The sequence below is a fragment of the Columba livia genome, chromosome 1 (assembly GCF_036013475.1).
Source record: "Columba livia isolate bColLiv1 breed racing homer chromosome 1, bColLiv1.pat.W.v2, whole genome shotgun sequence".
Lineage (NCBI taxonomy): Eukaryota > Metazoa > Chordata > Aves > Columbiformes > Columbidae > Columba > Columba livia.
This window is the reverse complement of record NC_088602.1, coordinates 57,811,110-57,834,020: the sequence shown is the minus strand read 5'-3', so window position 1 is coordinate 57,834,020 and position 22,911 is coordinate 57,811,110. Positions and strand designations below refer to the sequence as shown.

General features: G+C 38.2%; 1 protein-coding gene across 7 annotated transcripts in view; it reads left to right on the top strand.

The window, feature by feature from the left end:
• Positions 1-22,911, top strand: part of NALCN (sodium leak channel, non-selective) — a 238,908-nt gene that overhangs the window by 175,894 nt on the left and 40,103 nt on the right. For all 7 annotated transcript variants that reach the window (XM_065057850.1, XM_065057839.1, XM_065057844.1 and 4 more), the window contains 3 exons: positions 5,852-5,988; positions 7,723-7,864; positions 21,124-21,197. In XM_065057850.1, the coding sequence (XP_064913922.1) occupies positions 5,852-5,988; positions 7,723-7,864; positions 21,124-21,197 (353 nt within the window). The remainder of the gene's footprint in view (positions 1-5,851; positions 5,989-7,722; positions 7,865-21,123; positions 21,198-22,911) is intronic.

The following is a 22,911-nucleotide window of genomic DNA, read 5'->3' as shown; positions in this document are numbered from 1 at the left end:
AACTGATAGGACCTACAATTACTGGGAGTTATTAAAAAACCCACATTTGTGAAACCTTACTCAATATGTTTTTAATTTGGAACACTTCATGCAAAATTGAAGAAAAAATTATTTAAATGAACAACTGAGAAATAGCAGTCATAGCATCAAATTGTACTACACACAGCACATAAACAATGTGACACAGAAAAGTTGTTCATCAAAAATAAAACTTGTATGTATGAGAAATATATGTGTATTCTTGCTCTCCATCTGCCAGGAAGCTTTTCAGTTTATTTTACCCTTATATTGTCAACAGTGTAGTCTCTGCTGTGAATGCCAGCACCACTGTAATCATATTTTTTGGTACATTTCACTGAAAATTCCCCAAGGCAACACAGAATTTGGTTAAAATCAATTTAGGTTCTGTTTTACAGTCCCTACATTAGAGAATTTTTTATTGCTTGTTATGTCCTCATTTGTTTAGTTGAGCCCAAAGGGCAAAATCCACAGCTGGTACATGCAGGTAACTAAAAGAGGACGAGAACACAAGCTCCAGCACCAGCCCCTTCTCTGTTTACACCGCTTAACTGTTCACTCACAGCTGGCTCTCCTCGACAATACTTTGGTGTGGTTCAGGAAATATTTTAATCGAGAGACCACTGTCAAAGAAAGCACGGACCTCACCGGCTTGGACTCTAAGCCACAGTCCTGTGATGCTGTCCCACCTCCAGCCAAACTCACAAGCTCTTCTCTCTGAGTGGGCAACACACAACCCAAATTTCATCCGACAGAAGTGCTACTCAGGGGCATTGCACATGATGTTGTTTGAGATGCCATAAAGAATTGGAAAACCTTCAGAAAAATGGCTGTTGTAATTATGTTATTTTGTCTTAGGGCCACCGCATAGGGCCTAGAGGAACCAAGGGCCAAATATGAAGTGTGTTTGAAATCAGCAGGTACCATCTGACCTTAGACAAGGGTACATTGACAGTCTTACATAGCACTATAGACATGCTAGTAAGATCTACATATTATAAATACTGCTTTCTAACACTTCAAATATTACTCTTACCCAAATTCAATTTCTAAATTTTTTTACCTTAATTTTCAGATGGCTTTTTACCTGCCTTTTTTCATGATTCAGTTGGCTCAAACAAAATTGAAATTTTTCTTCGTGGTTACTGGAATCACAGGTATAAATAATAGTAACTGAACAGGTGATTTGTACTGAACTTTAAATCAAATCCAAGTACTAAAATGTTGATGCAAATTGGTGCCAAAGCTGAGTATGGACTGTGAAAGCTTACCCGTATGCATATGGGTTTATCTTCTTTTATGGGTATATCTTCTTTCAGTATAGTTCCTTCATGTCCAAAAACTTACCAGGTTCTTACATTTTCAGAATAATAACAGAAAGGAAAAAAAATAGCTCATTTAATCTGCCTTTCTGATTTTTAATTAATTTACATGTCATTTAATTACTTGGATTTCATTCAAAGCTCCTTTTAATGAGCCAAAGGTGATGGCAAATCTGAGAATTTGGAAAAATAAAAAATTCTGGAAAACTGTTGGGTGGGTGCTGGTATCAGTTCGTAGTGTCTGTCATCCCCCTTCACTTCCATACTCAAAGTGTTTGTTGTTGAAGCACACAGCATATCCTGCTAAAAGTTTAACACAGTTATTGTACAGTCACTTTATTCTTCAAATACATACCCTAATGGAGATTTCCAGTTAAAAATGTTGATATATAGCAGTGCACTATAATGTACCAAATAATATTAATTTAAAACTATCCTGTAGTGAGACCCCCCACCCTGAACTTTCTCAAAAGGTTTGAACTTTTTAGTCACCATGAATTTATTCTGGGCAGCTGGCCAGTTCCTAAATAAAGTGTGTGTACATAAGTAGCAAAGCTTTTAATTTTGAACATGATTGATCTCAGCCTGTTATGAAAACTGTCAACTAAAATGAAAGAGCTAGAGCATTGCAGTAAATTTTTCATGATCATTTCATTTCATTGAAATATTTACAGAGTGTTTAAGTGATTTTTCACATACACTTGCCTCACAGACCATATGAAAACTGCATCTTTCACTCTCTACATTTTGCACATTATTGGCTCTTCCTCCATGATCAGAATTAAAAGAATAGAGAACAACAAAAAAAGTTAGGAAGACTGGGTCTTATCCCTTTGGGTAAGGTTAACACTGTTTTTCCTTTGGTATGTCCTCACCAAAATGTCATGCCTTAGAAACACAATGACTGTGTTAAATTTGAGGTTTCGGTTTGCTTTGGAAGAACATGACTTTCAATACTCGCCTTAGTTACCCCTTTGAACTATTCAAGTGATCGTGTTCATATTACCAGGCCCTGGAGCACCGCCATGTTCTAGGCTGTCAGCTCCCACCTGAGTCCATAATGAAACAGAACCACAGAATGTCAGGGATTGGAAGGGACCTCAAAAGATCATCCAGTCCAATCCCCCTGCTGGAGCAGGGACACCCAGATGAGGTTACACAGGAATGTGTCCATCAAACCAGATGGAAACATTACCATAATGCCTTTCTGGGAGGAATAAAAAAGATTTCTCTTTACCAATAAGTCTGTCTTTCTCACAGCTGTCTTTTGTATTGATCCAAGACAAATAAATGAACAGATCAGGGGGAGCTTGGATTTCATTAACCGGTATCTAAACATTATTCAAGCTACCATTTGAATCCCAAATTAAGATTTCCTCTCTGCCACTCCTCACCATTTGTGTACTATTTGGATAAGTTCTTCTGATCTAGGTTCAGAGCAGACAGTTATACTGCATGTATTATTCCAAATCTGCCCCTGTAACAAAAGCACTGTGGAAACAGTGGAAATAGACATAAACTCCTTTATGGCTTTATAGGAACCATTCCACCAGCTGCAGCTAAAACCAGACTGGGCTAACAAAATGTTGGTGAACTGCTCCCAGTAGGTTCTTTGGAGCTGGAGATCGAGGGCCACACAGAGCAAATCGTAGAATCGTAGAATCCTTTTGGCTGGGAGAGACCCTCAGGATCATTGAGTCCAACCATAACCTGAATGAGACAAGTGTACATTTCCTTGTTGATAGTAATAATGATAAATGAAATTAAAAATCATGGATAAAATGTCCTGATACTTTATTTTGGGTTTAGCTGTTACTAGCAAAACTCTGCGTCATCATGGCCACATTTCAACATAATCTCGTACCTTTAAAAATGTGTTTGTTATGCAGTAAAAGAAGTTGAAATGTAAAGGTATTAAGCAGCAGTACAAAATAGGATGTATGTCATGTGGAGCATCAATTACACCATAAGTGCATAGCAAAAAACTCAGTGAAGCTAAATGCCTTGTGTTCCACAATAAGTAATATTATCACAGCATGAGTAATTGGAGATATTCGGTAGAACTGGTTTGACTTCAGGTTATTTTAAAGCCTATCTTGAATCATTCTCCTGTTTAGACAGGGGATGTTGCTGTCCCTTTGTTTACCTTTTGAACTATAGTTTCCTGCTCCCAGGCTTTCCCTGATCTGTTCTGCACTGGGACTTCAGACAATATTGCATTCTAACATACTCTGTATAGTCTATTCTGTATAGACTGACTTCTGCAAATAGGATTTCAGAGTTGTAAGAGACATTGTCCTTGCCAGAAACTGCATATGTATGCAGTGATTTCTTCTTCAAATTTAAGCCCTTTTTTCCCTCTAAAAATTACCCCTTCCCAAAACTTTTCAACAGTACAATGTTGCAGAAAACCTTTGCTAGATTATCCAACTCATTTCCTTGTCAGTGAGGGATTCCTTTCTACAGTACTTTGGCATTTCAGAGGTTCTGTCTTGTCTGGATTTTAAATGATGTGGCACTTCCCTCTGGAGACCTCTCTGAACACTCAGAGATTTCCCTGTAAGGACAGTAATCTTTATTCTCTGCCTAAAAATTGCCTCATTCCTATATTTGGGGCACTCTATTATATTCTTGAAATACTTTGTTTTCAAATATTTCTTAGTTAAATTTACATTTTCTTCCCTCCCCTTACTTTGTTATCAGTTATGGTAGATGTAATATAAATATTTGGCCTCTTTTGTCTTTCTCTTCCTTTTTCTCCCTTGCCCCAGTTGGCTTATGTAGCTTTCTTCTGGTTTTCATGGCTCTCCTGCACTATTTTGGCTTGTCAGTGTGGGACTGATAAAATGGTACCTAGAAGTGAATGCATACCCAAGTATGATCTCTTCAAAGCAGCATGGAGAGGAGCTGTGGACCTCCGTGCCATTTTCTAAAACTCTATAATGTCTGCCCAACAGAGACTGGTTGTGAGCAGAGACTTTGGATGGTAATATAATTGGCGGCCAGAGTGGCCTTTTCATGCTGCATTGAAGTCCAAGTTATTGTTTGGTTTCCGCTCTTACTCTTGCTCTGAAATGTTTTCAGTTTGTCATTTCCTGCCCCTGTTTCTAAATCTGTCCTTTTCCTTGTCCGCCGTGCTATTTGCAACACTTCACATTTTAATATCAAATGTGTTTCATTAATGTCATAATTTCTTCCTTTTCAGGATCATTAATGAAGCAATTAAATAGGACTGGACACAATACAGATTTATGCAGTATTCCCTTTCTATTCTGACTCAGTGCTTTACCATTAATCATTAGTCTTTGTTTGGAGTTCTTCAAACAGTTTTCAGTCCACATGACAGTTTGTATCCAACCGAATATGGATTGATTTTCAGTTTAAGCTGTTCTATGGCTGTAAGTGGTAATGTTGCTGATAGCATGACTGTGAAGCAGAGCAGTCATTCTATAGCATGCTATGGAAGCAGGCGTTTCACTAGGCAGTGCAGATGAGAGTTAAAACTCTGTTCAACTTCCTGAGCATTGCCCCTGGTAAAAATCTATAGCTGATGTCTATCAGCAGTATTCCCTGCAGGTACAGATGGTAAAAATCTGTTTTAAAACATGAACTTCTAAGCCTGTGCTTACAAGTATGTGGGAGAAGGAGAACTGAAATATTCTCAGTTAGATGTATACTTATTGAAATAGTATGCAACAAACCATTTAAAATAAAGGTAAAAATGAATTTCACTGATTATTTTTGACTTGGTGTTTTGTTGGCAATAACACAACTGAATTGCTACATAAGGTAATCAGAAATCAGGAATCATATCCCCATATCATATATTTTTTATCTTCTAACATTAGATTTCACCATCATCTGTCCACATAGATAGATGTATCTGCCTTTTGTGTACTTAAATGTGTGATATTCCATTGAATAGTAGTTTGTGGATAGTTATAAATGCAACATTTGTTATGTGATTTGCTGCAGCTTAGTATCATAATTTCTGATGTAGATGGATTCTTTGAAGTCCATTTTTATTACTTAAAATACTCAATGTAATTTTCCTGTTATTTTCATGTCCAGAGAGCTGGATTCCCTTAAAATCACTCCCTGTTAAATTGCTATGTTCTATTTGAATATCAAAGATCTGCCAGCATATACAGAAAGATGTTCCTAATAAGAAAAGATCATGGATGTTTATTTGCTTGATAAAAAGTGTTAGGGATCCATGAAAAAAACATAGAAAAAAAAACATATTGAATGGGACACTAATATGCTTCATATTTTAAAATAAAAATTATCAGCAATCCACCCATTTTATGACTTTCAATTAAAGGCATGGTACTGCTTCTAGCACAAGCAGAGCAATAAACTCGCATCAGATTTACCCTCTGTAGTTCTTTGCTGCCATCTTCTGTTCCTTTAAATGGTTGCCATTATTATTTGGATTCTGAAAAATAAGGCTTCAATATTACAAAGCAAAATTTCCCTTTCTGTCATTTTTTTCATTTCCTTGTTTTCAGCTAAAGCAAAGTGAAGCAAATGCAGATACAAAGGAGAAGCTGCCATTGCGTCTACGCATCTTTGAGAAATTTCCAAACAGGCCACAAATGGTGAAAATCTCCAAGCTTCCGTCAGATTTCACCGTTCCAAAAATAAGGTATTGAAATATTTCCTTTGCTAGTATGCTGTAAACTTTCCTGGTGCCATGTAGCACCCAAAATATTTAACTGTTTTACTTGTGGATTTGGCAGATAGTTCAGAAAATCAGAAATGAAACAGAATTAGTATTGGTGGAATTATGTCACATTTTGGTTTTACCTAATTTTTACTTTTGAAAACAACAATAATCCTAGCACTCCTTATAACATATTAATGGAAGCAACTAGTTTGACCAGAACTGACACAAAGACAGTATGGTTGAATAGTCTGTTATTATTTCTCCACTCCCATGTGGATTTTAGGTTCTTGGCTGCCACAGACAACTAGCAGTCTAATCAATTCCCATATAGCCTTTTAAAGATAAGGTCAGCTGGCAGCAAATCGTTAGAGGGGATAACACAGGCCATCCGATACCAATTACTCTGTGATTGACCTTGTCCCCTCTTTGTGTTTGCGTAGTCACCACTCTCCTCTAAAACTCTCATTAACAAAGGATCAGACACTCAGTTGGCTACTAGATCATAAATTACAGTACAATTATTCTTGCTGTGGTCCCCAAAAATCTCTTGCAGAAATCCAAGGGCTTCTGTAGCACATACATGCTGCTGAGACCGGTGAAACAGCCCAGGGTGGCCAAACAGGTCCTCTGGTCGTGCCCATTCCAGTATCCCCACCAAGCACATGTCAGGAGAGAGAGGGTGGTATGAAAGATGCTGTCTTTGTTCTGGGTCTCCTGAGGTTACGTTTCTTTTGATTAATCTCACAAGGAAGATGAGGCAACTGGTTTGACCTATTTGTATCATTTTAGTTGAATGGAAGGAATACTGCTCGTCAGAAGAGTCAGGAAAAAACAACCTTCCCAACCTCAAGGAAGCAGTCATAGATGTTTTGGTTTTAGTATCAAAATGCTTTTTGGTTATATATTGAGGGCATTCTTCTCCTAGTCTTAGCCTTTTTTGATATTTCTTTCTAGATGTGTTTTTCCCCACATACTCTAGACTAACGTGATCATGTTAACTACTGAAACAGACTTCAGACTATCACTAGCAAATCATACCTTTAAATCTGCACTATTGTACTATGTAGAACTGTCTCTCCAGATAAAAATTAGTTTTGACGTAATCAATTTGCACCAAAAATAGGGCAACTCTACTAAACTCAAAAGACAGCAAGATAAACGTACATTTGTTGTAAACAGAAACGCTTTCATGTTTTACACGTGGCATATGTGAGGCACATAATTGCTGAAGTGCCTTAATACTGGCATTCAAAGCAGTTATATGAACAGATGTTGTTTGAAATCTTCAATAAATAATTTCTTGCAGAGAGTATGTTTCCTTTGGATTATATCAGCATTTGATTTACGTTAAATAACGACTTGCTGTTTAATAAGCTTAGAAGAGCTGAAACCTGCAAAAGGCACTTCAAATATTTAGTACTTTAACTGGTAAATAACTAACCAAATTATTATTTAAAGGAATAAAATTATTTTCTTCAAAACTACATGCTAATCACCTGCTTCTCAATTCAGTTATGGATTTCTTTAAGAGATGAATTTAAATTTTATCAGTTGTTTCAGCACTCTGACCATTTATATTTCTATAGCCCAGTACAACTTCTTATTGGAGTTTATCTATCTTAGCGCTAATGGGTTGTAACATGTCATAAAGGACACCAAATATTAACTCTCCCTGGGGTTTTAATCCATCAATATCTTCTGTTTGTTCACAAGGGAAAGTTTTATGAAGCAGTTTATTGATCGCCAGCAACAAGATACCAGCTGTTTGCTGCGAAGACTTCCTTCAGCATCTTCCTCCTCATGTGATCACTCTAAAAGATCAGCTATTGAAGAAAACAAATACATCGATCAAAAGGTAAATCAAGAGTGTAGGGCAGTATGTGTCTTTCCCTGAGTATTTTGAGGAAAGTCCTCAGATTATTCAGTTTGTCAAACTACATAAAATTCAACACAAGTTGGGACGACTGAACAGAGGCTAAAAAGCTGTATTTAATTTAGCCTAAAACAGACATCACAGCAGATGCTCATTTGGCTTGAATTTTCCTGTCCCCTTTGACTTCAAAATTTAGGATTTGGTACATAATTTTGTTCAATGTATATAACTTATGAAGCTATTTTTTTTAAGTAGTCTTGCTGTTAATCACTGAGAAGCTAGTGGAAAATTAAAATTTGTGAATACCACATTGGATTTTTGAGAGCCTTGATTTGTTACAATGCTGAAAATACACTTCATTGAAGCAAAGTCTCTGTGTAATCACTGGAGATGAGTAAAAATTTAAGAATTATTCGAATTATTTAGAGGACATTAACCTCTCTGTACACCTGGGAATCACAACAAGACAGGTGTTGAAGACATATATTTGATACTCATTGTGCTAAATGCTGCTAGTGTCCCAGGTAGACTGGCATGGATGGTTGAATTTGAAAAAAGTCTTCATGTGCATCATGGAAGGTACTGGTTTCCCAGATTTCTAGTGGCATCTACACTGACATAACTTCTCGATCACTTATAATAGTGTGTAACTTACTGGTGACAAAGTCCTTTCAGTATTCATAACAGGGTGTTAATATCCTGTTTGAATATTAACATCAGGGGGTTGTAAATACATTCGAAGTTAAAGAACCCCAGAAAAGGAAAAGAAGGAACATATTATAGTTACACAGTGCAACTCTGGCTTTTCTAGTGTGTAATTTGCAACTATAACTCAGGACAGCATTCATATAGGCAGGAAGCAGGCTTGGGGAAAACAATACTCTTCTGATAATGAAAAGAGATAATTTGCAAAATACTGTTAATTTCTATCCCTATTTCAAAATGTGCAAGAGCCCATTCCTGTGGCTGATGCATTCTATGGCATCAGTAAGCCAAAGCTGAATAGCATGGCCTGAAGAGAGGTCTGTGGCAAAATACTATTTACCAGACAAGGAAGGCCATAGGGAGGAATCAAGCCTAAATGGACGTCATCTACTCTAACAAACACAGCAGAAAAATTGGATAAGTTATCAGATGGCAAGCCTAGAGGTCAGCAGAACTATGCCAAGTATCACTAATGAGGGATCTCAAACACTGTACCAGGGAGATCAGAGAACATTTCTACCATGTAATGAAGAGATGCACAAAGACCTTAAACTTCTCCCAGGCACACAGATGAGTCCACAGTATATAATGCAGAGCTGTGCAATGATTCAGTAGATCTGTTTACGTGAATATACTTTAGGTATATTAAATTGCAATCTTAATTCCTTCTGCCTGCTGTTCTCAAAAGTGAATTGGTATGGTGTTTGAAGATAGATGAATACATGGCACAGTTTATTCATTAAGATCTTGCAGTATGAAAACAGAATGCTGCATTCTTTTCAAATTTTCACTTCAAGAGCAAATATGCATGATCTGGCTTTCATTTTTTATTTGAAATAAGTGTCTGCAAATTGATTTTGCACTATTCAACCTGCTTTAAGCATATGCTTTTGGATTCCCATGCCTCAAGGGTAGAATCAATGATGAATAATATTTCTGATAAATGTAGCTTAAAACAAGGTATTTACACATTCCTATTAAGAGGGAGAAAGCACTAGGAAGGATTTTGTGAAAGTAATTACTATGGCTTTCTGTAGCAACAGTTGCCAAGGCAACCTCACTTTTGTGCGAACAAATCCTCTTAAAAATATCTTATCCTTAAAACAAGCTTGGAATGACCGGTTGCACTTAAACATAAACCTTACTTTCATACTTTTCTTTGTAAAAAAAGAAACCTGACCGAACATTTCAGTAATCCCAGTGCCTAGTAGGATGCATTCCCACTGCTCCTGGTAGGATTGCGATGGCTTCAGAAACCTTTCACATCTTTTTTGCGTTGTCGTTGATGAAAAAATAGGGTGACATCAAAAGTTGGGATTCTGCTGGCAGATTTAACTCTGTCCTTCCTTTGTGGTGCCTGAACTGTGACTAGTTCCACCAGTTTCTCCTGGACTTATATCAGTATTTCTGCATTCCACACCTGCTGAAGCGATAGGAAGTATTTCCACTTAAGCAAATTTCTTTTTTTCTTTCTCTAAAAATCTGCTACTTTATATATATGGAGTCAATTTTGTGTTCAAAATCAATCTGACCCATAATTTGTGATGACAGATAAACTAAAATGGTTTTTGCTCTCTTATATAGTGGGTTTAGTAACTTTTTTCACTATTATAGTTACCCACTTCCTTGAAAAGATGTTTTAAGTTGTAAAAGGGGTGTAGATTTTCATTGCATTCTTTTTTTAATGTATTTTACCCTCTCAAAATTGAAAAATTTATTTAGTTGTATATATTACCATAACCATGATGACAAGCAGTTTTGAATTATTTTCATCTATGCCAAATCAAAAGAACAGCTTTGGAAAACAGATTTCTCTGCTCTACTCCTTTTTTCTGGTCAAGTCTGTGACCTCCAGAAGTTTTTCTAACTCTCCCAAATTTCTAAACTCTCATCAAAGTAATAAACTAACCAAACACTAATATAAAAAACTACTTTTAGATACCTAAATGTCCTTTACCTTGTCTGTATCCCCTAAGAGTTCTTTCCCAGTGTGTGGGGTCTGAGTGGGTGTGCAGGGACAGACAGTGCCACCTTCATTCTTCTACATCCAATGCCAGTGACACCTGGGCTGGCTCAGACATGGTTGCTCAGTAGGCAGCTTAGTGTGATGCTTTGCTTGAGTTGTTTGTGATTATCTGTAACTTTGTGTGCAAGACTGGGATCCTCTGGGGTTCTCTGAACTTAACAGTGCTGGCAGTGCAGGATGGTCGTTCTTTACTCTCTGCTTGAGGTCCTGTTGAGCAAATTTTCTCAAACCCATTGGTTTTGCACCAACGTCCTCCACTCCATGCTGAGCTATTGTATCCTGATGGAATCTGCAGGCCATGAGGTGAAGTGCTCTGGGTCTAATTAGAGAAACCAGGGCTGTCAGGGTCGCTGAGGATATCCCTGTTGTAGTAGAAAGTACCATGAAGATGCTTTCTGGTGGAAGATGGAAGACTGCTCAGAATAAGTGCAAGTATAAGGAGACGGTGCCATTATAAAATTAAAGGAAAAAGTATCTGCAGAAAGGGTTAAAAAATGAAAAGAGGGAGCGTTATTAAATGAACATTGTAGATGCAGGAGAAGGGGAGCTTTAGAGACAGAGAGGAAGGTGTTCTTTTATACTTTCACATTTGTATGGAAATTATTCATGGTATGCTGGGAATTTCCTTAGCTAACCAATATTTCAGTGAATTCTTGGACAGGAGAACTGGATGAAATATGGAAACAGATAATTTAGTGCAAGTGGGTGGATGAGAAGAAAGGAAGTTGGCAGAAAATATGGACATCTCACTGTGGCGACTCTCACAAGAGCCCAAGGAATAGTCACCACAAGTTTTAGGGGACAAAAAACCTGAATGAGCTGGAAGTTTTGCAACACACCAGGTGTCCAGTAAAATAGAGCTGTGTTGGCTGTAGACCATTTGCCTTGGCCTCTTGACTTCAAGACTAGGATCAGAGGAGCACAGAAAGACGTCAGAGTGCTTTCCTAAGAGACAGCGTTCGGCAAGACCCGCAGAAAATTGTTCTGAGAAGGACACTCCTGAATTGGTTACTTATCTTAGACCACACAAGACAGGACATTGCTGCTGAAGTAAAATTCAAAACTGACGGGGTCATGAGAGGAACTTCGAAAACGCCTGTGGCTCAGTATGTACAGATGCCCATGTACATGTTTACAGCCGTGGCACAGCAGGAGTGAATTGCAAAACAAAGCAAAAGGGCATTTTAATATATGAATGTATTTAACAGTTCAGACTTTGAGCATCTCCCATTTAATTGAAGACATATAAACAACCCAGCCCCCTTATTTCTGCATTTGTAACATTAATTGGATAGTACCAAATATATCTTCTGTTTTCTGTCCTCTTTGTCATCCTGTTTCCTTTCTGTTTCTTTTCACGTGTATGAGTTTGGGTTTTAGCTCTGCAAGCAGTTAGTAGCCGTTCCATTTTCTGTGGGAGCAAGATCTACATTGAGGTCCAGCTCCTGTGAAAGCTTGACCACCCACACCATATGCCTCTCCCATTGATTTCCCAGTTACAGCAGAACGTACCTGTATGATCATGGTCATGGTCAGAAAGTGAGAGCTGAACCATTATCATGGAGGACTATGAATACTAAGCAGCAGACATCATGCTGGATTCTGCATTCTTTGGAGGCTCAATACAAAGAATAGAGCACCAAAGTGATATGTTCACGATGACCAGGATCCCAGGGTATCTCTCAGAAAATCATCAGGCATGAAGACATACTCATAAACTTTATTTGTATTTTTTCCTTCTTACAAAAATAGCAAGGGTAGAGTGTTTATTAATAAACTGTCATTTCCAGAATTTCTGCTTATTCTTTTAATAAAATTATGTCCCAAGTTAATGAAACTCTTCTGAACTTTACTTTGGGCATTCTATTGTGCAAAGCAGAATATTGGCACAAGAAGTACTGTAGCATTCTGTTATGTTCCTGATTATTCTTTTCTCTAAGTAATTTGAAAGAATAATTTTATCACATTATATAGCAGAAACTAGTAAAGTATAATTGCACATTAATTCCAAGTAGAAAATATTATTTATTTTAAACACTAATACTGATTTCTTTTCTGAAGTAATTCTTGCAGAACTTTGCGCATAAGTATCAACAAAAATCATTCAAACTTTATCTTGATCTCTCTTTACCAAGTATCTGAGTAGAACTCTGTCCTGCAGTTTCAGTTGGCATATACCACTTGTTAATTAAACATAGCCAAGTGCTTCAGTTTTACCTGTTCATATTATTCACGGGACATTTCCAAAATCTATCTAGCTATAACATTCAGAAAAATCATTAAAGCAATCTAACTACTGGAATGAGAATGGCTTATGAATCTGGCATTTTCTTGCTCATTACAGTCTTGATTTTCCAAGAAGATTATTTTTGTCCCATGTCTGTTCTCATCAGATCTTTCTAATGAAGTTAATATATGTAAATACAGGGATATATTTCAGGTTTTTTGAAAATTAATCAGGAGACTTCTATGTGTATTTCGCATTTTTTTAAAGGTTTTGTTTATTTTCAGAAAAAAAATGGTTATGTAACAATTTCCCAATGACCCTATGTCGAAATTGTCAATTTATAGAAAAAAGACACTTTCTCATTAAGCGTTTTACCACATATACATTACAACTGGTAATGTTTAACTATTATTACTATGTTTGCCTTAAAAGCAGATAAGACAGACTGCAAGGACTCTGTTCTTGTTATGGTCTGTCTCTGACTTCTGTTGCTTTTAAATTGCTTTGTTGCTTTTGCCTCTAAATAGTATGTTCAAAATTCTGCTTGGAAAAGACCAGTTTTCAGTTACATTCTGAGAGAAAAGAGGCTGGGGACTGGACACTTTACAATTCCAAAGTGTCGTAATTTAGCACTTCTTTGTGACATTAGCTTTCTACGTCATCGGTTTTGTGCTAAAAGATTTCAAGGGTTTGATACAAAGGCTGTGAAGATGCAGTAAAACACAAGGGACTGATCATACTCTTGTTGTTTCTTCAATCAAACAAAATTCAGACATGGAAAAATTTTTAGTTTTTCTATATTTTAATAGAAAAAAAATATGTGTTACTTTGGGGTGAAGGGAGAGGCAATGAGGGCTGGATTAAAGGAAAGCCCTTCTGCTGGAGCCTTGTACTTCCCCTTTCTCTGCTCCTACCAAGGAATCCAGATTTCCTTCTCCAAGCCCTTGAGTCTTCCTCACTCACTCACAGGTCTCATTCACAAGAACAGATTAAATACAGTTGTGATCCCTTTGTGCTGGTGAAGGGGATTATATGCATGTGCTTGTACAACCGGGAGTAATGTTCTTCCTTGTTCTTTTGTTAGGACAGGCCAAGAGAGTTGGAGTTTTTAGCCTGGAGAAGAGAAGGCTCCAGGGAGCGGCCTTTCAGTACTTAAAGGGGGCTTGGAAGAAACATGGGGACAACCTTTTTAGCAGGGCCTGTTGCGACAGGACAAGGGGTAATGGTTTTAAACTAGAAGAGGGGAGATTCCGACTAAATATAAGGAAGGATTTTTTTACCATGTGGGTGATGAAACACTGGTACAGGTTGCCCAGAGAGGTGGTAGATGCCCCATCCCTGGAGACATTCCAGGCCAGGCTGGATGGGGCTCTGAGCAACCTGATCTAGTTGCAGATGTCCCTGCTCATTGCAGGAGTTTGGACTAGATGACCTTTGAAGGTCCATTCCAACCCAAACCATTCTATGATTCTATGAAAAACCTACCCTTTACACCACTGAAAGTAAGAAAACTCAGATATGCCAAAGGGAAAAACCCAACCGTAGCATGGCAAGACATAGAAGAGAGGGTTTTTCTCCTTCTCTGAAGCTGCTCCCCCATGTGTTTGAGATGGACTATTATCATCCCCTTCAAGTCTTTGGGGGCTTTATTCGTATGCTAATATTAGCCTTGTCCACATTCTCAGACTTAATTGGAAAAGGTTCTTGGTTATGAAAGGACATGTAGATTTTCCAGACCAGTAGTCAGCTAATTAGAAGAACATGGCTTTCCTTAAGAGGCGGGCTGCAATCAAGGGCTACGAAAGGAATTAATGCTATTTCAGGTCAATGACTCCCAGGAGTTGAGGAGATTATGCCCATTTCTCTTTCGAGACATCTGATCAAAAGGGACAGCCTTTGACTCCTCAAGGCACTTACTTAATGCTAGACCACTTTCTTGACTACTCAGCGAGCCTCTTTCGTATATGGGACAACCTCACCAAGGGCCACATTTTCAAAGTCCAAATGAAAATAGTTCTGCTTTGAGAGAGGGAGATGGATTAGGTGATCTCTAGAGATCCTTTGTGATTGCATCCTTTATGATTCTGCAGGCATTAAGCAGAGTTTTCAAAAGAGCTTAAGAAATTCTCCACTTATTTCTATAGGATTTAGTCACTTCACCTGCTTCAGTTCCTTTGAAAGTTTTGTTAGCGACCTACCAACAACCCGCAATCTACCTTCCATCACTCTTCATATTTTTGTCATATGCTTTTTGATAGAGTCAGATCTTTTTAAGGCAAAGATGCCTAGACAGTATGTTGTTGAACAGATAATAATGTATGCATGTAAGAGGCTACACAGCAAACTCCTTTGAGCCAAAAATATCCTATATTTAACTGAATGCTCAAGCAAACAGGTTCTGCCCAAACATCTCCTCTCTGTTTCTTAAAAATCACTCTGAGATATTGCTCATTGTAGTGACTCTTCATATTTTCCTGAGAAGCTGTACATATTTAAATTATGATATAATACCTAACAATCTGTTCCTTCTGCACATCTATATAAACTGTCAATTGGCATCCAACAAATTCCAAACTGAAACAGAAGCTTTGGATGATTTTTTTTTTCTTGCTTGGAATTTCTGGCATGGTACAGAAGGCTATCCCCATATGGTCCTGCAGTTGCTATCAACAGCACTAAGCTAAAATTCCTTAGATAACACTACAGAAATGCTATAGAAAAATATATTGCATTTGTTTTTTTCTCTGTTGACTGAGTATTTTAGACATTTGCATCTTGTTATTTACTTAAGATCTGTCTTGCCTTTTTTTGCAGAATACCCACCAATATTGCCTCTTCCGCCAACTCCGCAATGGTCTGATGCAAAAATAACACACTGCATCACCAGTTTTTACCTGTTGATAGGATACAATTCTCTGTCAAATTCAGGTTGAAAACAATTGCCTTATGCAGTGCTCTCTGGGATTGGTGTGCCATAAATATGTTACTAGGAAAATACATTAAAACTTTGACAATGAATAGCATTTCTCAAAACTACTGAGCCGTATCTTAACTGCTATAAATTGTCATGGATCCCCCTGAAGTCAGCAGGGCTGTGCCAATACACTCGGTTGTAGGCCTGATCCACAGTCATTAGCTGTCACCCAGCAAAGGTACCGTCCTGTGTTGCTTTGCTTTTAATCTTATGCCAAGGATATTTTTTTCCAGCGTAGAAAGCCTGGATTTTTAAAATACACTACTAAATAAATATTGTCATTTAAAATGTCTGCAGTACCTTTTCAAAGCAGCAGGTGGCACTTGCAGAGCAACAATGTTCTGTGATTTAGCTTCTTTTACAACATTACAGTGGTTTATGGCTTTGTCCTTGTCATTTTGGACAAATGGGATTTCACAGGATGCAACATTGAGATCAAGTTCACACTGACTGGACTGAAGTCTGTCCTGCCAGCAGCAGCAGTGAAGGATGCCAGTGCTTGTGGAAGATCTGCAGATCTCCTAATTCTGTGCCTGCAGGCACATCTGTGTAAATAAACACAAAGGAATGTGGGAACTGAGACATGGGGTTTATTCATGGTTTTGTAGGAGCACATGCTTTCCATATAAAACTTTTTCATCCAGGAAATATTATTGGTAATTTGCTGACCTGTCACAGCTGTTCCTCGAAGATTAAAGTATTCTGCAGGAGCTCTTTAAAATGCATTGTTGAAAACGTATCTAATGGTAATCAGATGCTGTTAGGTGATTTCAGGACAGTGTCTTATGCTAAAAAATAATGCTCTATAGCAGAAAGCTACATGGCACTGTTATTTCTGCACTGAGTGTACTTCTAGGCTGCATAAAGAAGTAAATAAATAAATAATGGCCAATAAAGATACACTGAGGGTGTCCTCACAATGCATCACAATCTGTAATAAAAAACCCAGCAGGCTAAACAGATATACCCTAAAATAACCACAATAGATTATACTGTAGTTATTTAATTCCACATCATCTGGTTGAGTAATGTCTTTTGTACACTAACACTGCTAATAATTTCCTCTGCAACATTCAAGAACTCGGCAGGTATCACAAGTTTTAATTGCCAGCCCCCTTCTGTACCAGCATGCGGCATCTAGATATTATTAAACAAAATACTGATCATCACTCCCATTTTCTGTTTGTAGAGTTCCGTTGCATTTGTGTGGTGTGCTAGGCAAATTTGGAAAATTGAATGGGAAGAAGTTTGGTTTATTTATCTAATAAAGAAATAAGGACAAAGATTTTAAAAACCTGTAGTAATGTTTGCTTTTCTTAAACATGCATACTTATATATGCATGTTGCTGTTTGACTGCTGAATCCTTTAAATATGACAAACAGATCAATCATGCATATCTAAAAATATTAGCTGTTATTGCTTCTCTGGATATTTTAAATTTAAGATAAATTCACCAGGGTTCTGCTGAAGCGAGGATGCCCAAGTCCTAAAGAGCAATGAGGAGCATCATCTCCAAAAACCGTAATCCTTGGAAGTGCCTGGGTTGTATTATCAATTCCATTTTGGACCACTGTGATCCCAAGGCACCAAAGCATAGGATCTTCTGCATGCTTGTGTATTGCTGGGTTATAGAACTGGATACATGGCTCCAGTCTAAGTTCTGACCCGTTGCAGAGACAGACAGGATGGGAACAAACCTTTAAAAGTTCCCGTCAGCCTCAGTCCATTGGGTGTGCTTAGACCACAGTCAGTGCCCAAGGATGTGCTGCCTCAGGTGCAAACTTCACAGCTGGTCCTTCTGAAAAAAAAAAGTGCGGGAAAAATAAATGCACTCTGCACAAATAGCCTGGTGCAACACCCTGTGTTCTGGTCCCTTTCTCCATTCCCAGGACTTCTCAGGCATTTATTTGTTGAAGCATCACCGAATAAAATCCGTGAACAGCTTTGGGAGTAGGAACTAGAACACATCTCCACCATCTAAGTGGCTCCAGATGTGGGCTTCTTCCTGCTGCTTCGCTTTTTCTCTCTGGCTCCATGGATGTTGCACCTCTGGCTGTGTGGTGGCCAAAGACCAGAGTGCAGCACTCTCCTTGCACATCTCCAGCAGACAGCTGGAGTTTATTGAAGGCATCAAAAACGGAGTTACACCATTTCCAACTGAAATGTGCAAGGGATTTAGCAGTATGCTTTTATGCAAAATATAGACCACCCCCTTCGTCTTTGTTAGTCTGTCTGCCTAGAGAGAGGATTCAGCAGTCCCTGGTAGGCAAATGTGCCAGATGTGAGTAGACTTTGGCCTAGACCTGCTACTAGCAGCTTTTCTTGACATGTTCTTCTTCCTCGCTGGCACTAGATCGTTTAGCACTTGGCTTGGGGAAGCACCAAATGTATCTGTACAAGCGCCCAACCTCCTGTAAAGTCTGAAAAGAAGTTGACACCTTGCTCCTGCTTTCCCAGGGCACGTTCCCTTGTTGACAACCTGGCTGAATTTCCCTGCTTGGACCACACACTTAATGTGTTTTGGCACCTCATAGATGTGGTGTGTGCCATACAGGAAGCTGTAGACAATTTCAGGAAAAATTATTTGCCTCAGCTTTTTCCTGAAATCAGGTGAGCCAACACTGGAAATCTGAAAATAAATTAATGCTCTCTGTGTTTTAGGTCTTTTCTAAGACATTAACAAGCAAAGAATTGGTATTAGAAATAAATGGACATAACACATCAGTAATCAGCACACTTCTTTTTCCATGTTTGATGTAATTGCAATTATTCTAAAGTAGTTATTTCTAACATGAAAAAACAACTAAAACAAACAAAAGAGATGGTTTTCCACCTTCATTATTCCATTAAGTTTGATATTCACAGCTGAGTCTTAAAAAAATTAGTAACTAAACCTTGCAAAATGATAGATACTGCTGTGGTTTGGCAGCTTCTTTCTGCAATCCTGATAAGAGGAAAGAATCAGTCATCTGGGATTCCAGCTACTCATCACTGACATTAGAAGAAAAAAGATGGGAGAGTTGCTATTACTTTCACTATTGTGAGATATATCCAAATCCATAATAAAGTACCATGCTGATAAAGCCACTACACCTGTGCTGAGGTACTGCAAATGAGTTAAAACCTGCATGAATATATTTCAATATATGAAATATTTACCCCAACACAATGATGTTTAATATAATGGTATACCTCATTCTATGATTTTCAGTTTATTTTGAAGTTAACCATATCAGGCAATTGAGTGATATTTTTGTTTCGTGTTCAAATATTCAAGAATTCTGTTACTATTTTTTTAATCTTATCTGGAATTCCAGTACCTTTATTTTCCAAAATACATTCTGAAGTGTTGCATACTTTATTTCAGTTTTCAAGTTGCAGGTTTCTTAAGGAACCCACAATATCTCAAAATTGTGGCGTTTTCGGGTCATCTATGTTCTTACTTCCACAGCCTGTACAGAGATGGGTTAGGACTTGAGAGCAGTTAAAGGGGCCACACTTGAAAAAGCAAGTGTTAGGAAAGAGATTGTAGCTTGCTGTTACAGGTGTAGCTTAAAAAGCAATAGTCATGTTATGAAGAACAACCAGCACAATTAAGATGTTTTAAGGTATTTTCTAGGCCTCTGTTTTTCTGTAAAGTAAGACATCTTACTGTGAATCAGAGTCAATCTGAGTCTTTAGAGAAGTTCTAGCAAAATTGTTCGTCAGGTAACTCTGGATTTGAGGTGGTGTTTTAGAAATACATCCTGAGGTCAAACACAGATCTGTTACACAAATCCAGTATTTATAACAAATAGTTTTAAAGAAATGTGCTCAAAGATTCCATTTCAGATCAATCAAAAACAGGATACATATTGCTGGGAGCTGCCAAATCTCTCTCAACTATTTGCTTCAAGAAAATGATCTCTAAACAGTTGACAGAGTTGAGTCTTATAAGGTGCCAGAGGCTTTCAGTTCATCACAGGTGCAATTCCTCAGCTAAATTCTTCAACCATGATTTGTTCCTCGATTTACCTTGTTTGTTACTACTCACTTAGGAATGAAGTGCTTGCGTTTTCTTGTATCTTGTCCCGCTCTGCTCTGCACTGGTGCGGCCTCACCTGGAGCACTGTGTGCAGTTCTGGGTGCCACAGGATAAAAAAGATATCAAGCTGCTAGAGTGTCGAGAAGGATTTGGAGAAGAAGCCTTATAAGGAACAGCTAAATTCACTTGGTTTGTTCAGCCTGGAGAAGAGAAGACTAAGAGGAGACCTCATGGCGGCTGCAGCTTCCTCACCAGAGGAGGAGGAAGGGCAGGCGCTGATCTCTTCTCTTTAGTGACCATTGACAGAACCTGAAGGAATGGCAGGAAGATGTGCCAGGGGAGGTTTAGGTTGGACATGAGGAAAAGGTTCTTCCCCCAGATGGTGGTGGAGCACTGGAACAGGCTCCCCAGGGAGGTGTCACGGCCCCAAGCCTGACAGTGTTCAAGAAGAGACTGGACAACACCTTCAGACACATGGTGTGAACTGTGGGGTTGTCCTGTGCGGGGACAGGACTTGGACTCGATGATCTGTGTGGGTCTCTTCCAACTGAGGACGTTCTATGATTCTATGATATCAGTCCATTCGTTTAACGTCCAGGAAGTCCCATTCACAAGAATATGCCTAGAACAGTGTTCATAACTAGAGGCAATCACAAGCATATTTTGCTCTCCACATTTTTTGCTCTATGTCAGGAAAAAAAAGGATAGTGAAGACGGCAAGAACAGGCAGGCAGGCCTGGATTCAGGAGAAACAGGACACTGACTTTAATCTCGCCTAGCTCTAGGCAGAGAAGTGAGACATCCTTGTTAGCCAGCTCTTCTGTAAAGTTGAGGCATCTCCAGAGTACGATGCAGCCTAGTCAAAATCCACAGTGGAGGAGGAGTAGCCAGGATCAAGACAAATGTGTGACTTGGCCAACCGGAGAAGAAAAAGTATGTGTAATAAAGGCAATAATATTAGTACTAGTCAACAAAACTATCTGCTCCTTTACACCTGGAACAAGCTATGGATTGGGGTAGGGAGGACAAAACCTGCAAGATAAGGCTAGGATCTCATACATTCCTCAAAGAATTAGCTCTGTGTGACCATTTTGATCTTTTCTACCAGTCTCTTCCTGGAAAAGGACACCTGTGCCACAGACAGTGAAAAACAGCTGTATGACGGAGAACATTATGTGTTCAGTTTCACATACACAGCATCATTATGTTTCATTGGTCTGTCAGATACATGTGCTGTATTTTATGACAATTAAAAAGAACGTTCTCTTTTTCTTAATTTTATAGCTCCGTAAATCTGTTTTCAGCATCAGAGCAAGAAACCTTCTGGAAAAAGAGACAGCAATCAATAAAATTCTAAGGTAAGAGTCAGCAGTGCTTTGATATTATTGTGACTGTCATCTGATTTCTCATAACCTTGTTTTTCATGAATGTTACTGTATGTATGATATTTATGACAGTGTATCCTTTTGTACTACTTCTATTGCTTTCATTATCAAAGATAAATTGCTCTTTTTTCTCTGGATTTATTATATACTTGAACAGCACAAGAGAGAGATTGTTCTTGTTCAGTGTGTATTTGAATAATGTGTCATGCAGAAAGATGATTTTTCAGCTATTTTCACATCTTCCTTCTACACCAGAAAAAAATGTCTCTTCGTAAGTGGCGTTATTTTGCCTAAAGAATTCCAGCTTAGTTCTTGCATAGATATGCACATAAATATTCACAAGGGTTGTATGCTAGAAAGCATAGATTACAGCTGATCATATTCCAAGTAGGAAACGTACAATGAAGAAGACTGCAGAACCATTACTTCTGTAGAAGGAGTTCCTGAATGTTCTAATAATGACCACTCGTTTCAGTATTCCATGTCAAGTAAGTACTGAGCACCGTAAGTAAATAATGCACTCATACATCTCCAAGACTGCGTCTAAGGTTATCATATGGGGGTAAGACCATGCTCTAGTTGTTCAGGTCACTATTGGTTTTACATGAGAATTACTGTCGTTGATACGAAGTACATTAACAATGCCAACAATGTATAGCGGCAGTCTTTAATCTCCTTCTGAGAAAAAGGAACAAATACTGTTTATGGTTCCTTGTAACCACCTCAAAATTGTTGTGTAAGTTCTGAACTGTGACATCTCCAACACATCTGGCATAAGAAAATCGTGTTCATAGATGCCAGTGATGAGTGTGCTGATCTTGAGCACTGCCAGTGTTTCCATGTTGGTGCAGGGGAGTTTTACAAACAGAAAAAAAAAATATAAGAAAAGATGAAATTTACAGCTGAAACTTTGGATTCAGTTCAAGGAACACAGGAAAACTCACAATACACGAGAGATTCTTTTTCTTATTTTTACTTTAGTTATAAATGCTGTATACTCCTCAATAAAAGTAGCTGAGTCTCAGCTATTTGAAGTATTTGACAAAAGAATAAAGGATGTTTATGCCAAGAACAATAGAAGATAACTCAGGATGTGCCTTCTGAAAAGATTCCTTCTAGCATCTTTTTAATTTTTGACTACCTGAATTAAGGAGCTTTTATCTGAAACAATGCCTCTACACAGAAAAGCTGCCCATGGGCAACTTCACCTTGATCAAATTGCCATAATGGAAAGAGAATTTTAAGTCTGTTCTAGCTTAAGTCCACCTCTTACCTTTCCCCCCTACTTTTTAAACTTTGTCAGATTTTATTTTAATCAAATACTGTATCTTTCCATATAACCAACCACATAGATGGAGTATGCATTACACATAGATACCTTTCTGTCTGTCTTGTGCATATTCCTCTATTTAAACCTTGTTTTTCTCCTTATATACTGAACTGCACCTTGACATCTCCTCTTGGAGGAAGAAAGACATAAATAACCATCAACCACCCAGAGAGACAGGTTCACGCACTCCATCCTAAGTGTCTCATCTACTCATCTAATACTACATTGTGCAGCAACACTGAGGTCTTAGGTCTCTTCATTTTCCCAAAACTTTCTTGCTGCAGGGAAACCACGTATTTTCTGAAGACCTTGCTTGGAAACTGACATTCACTTTGCCCTCTTGAGGTCTTGGTGCAG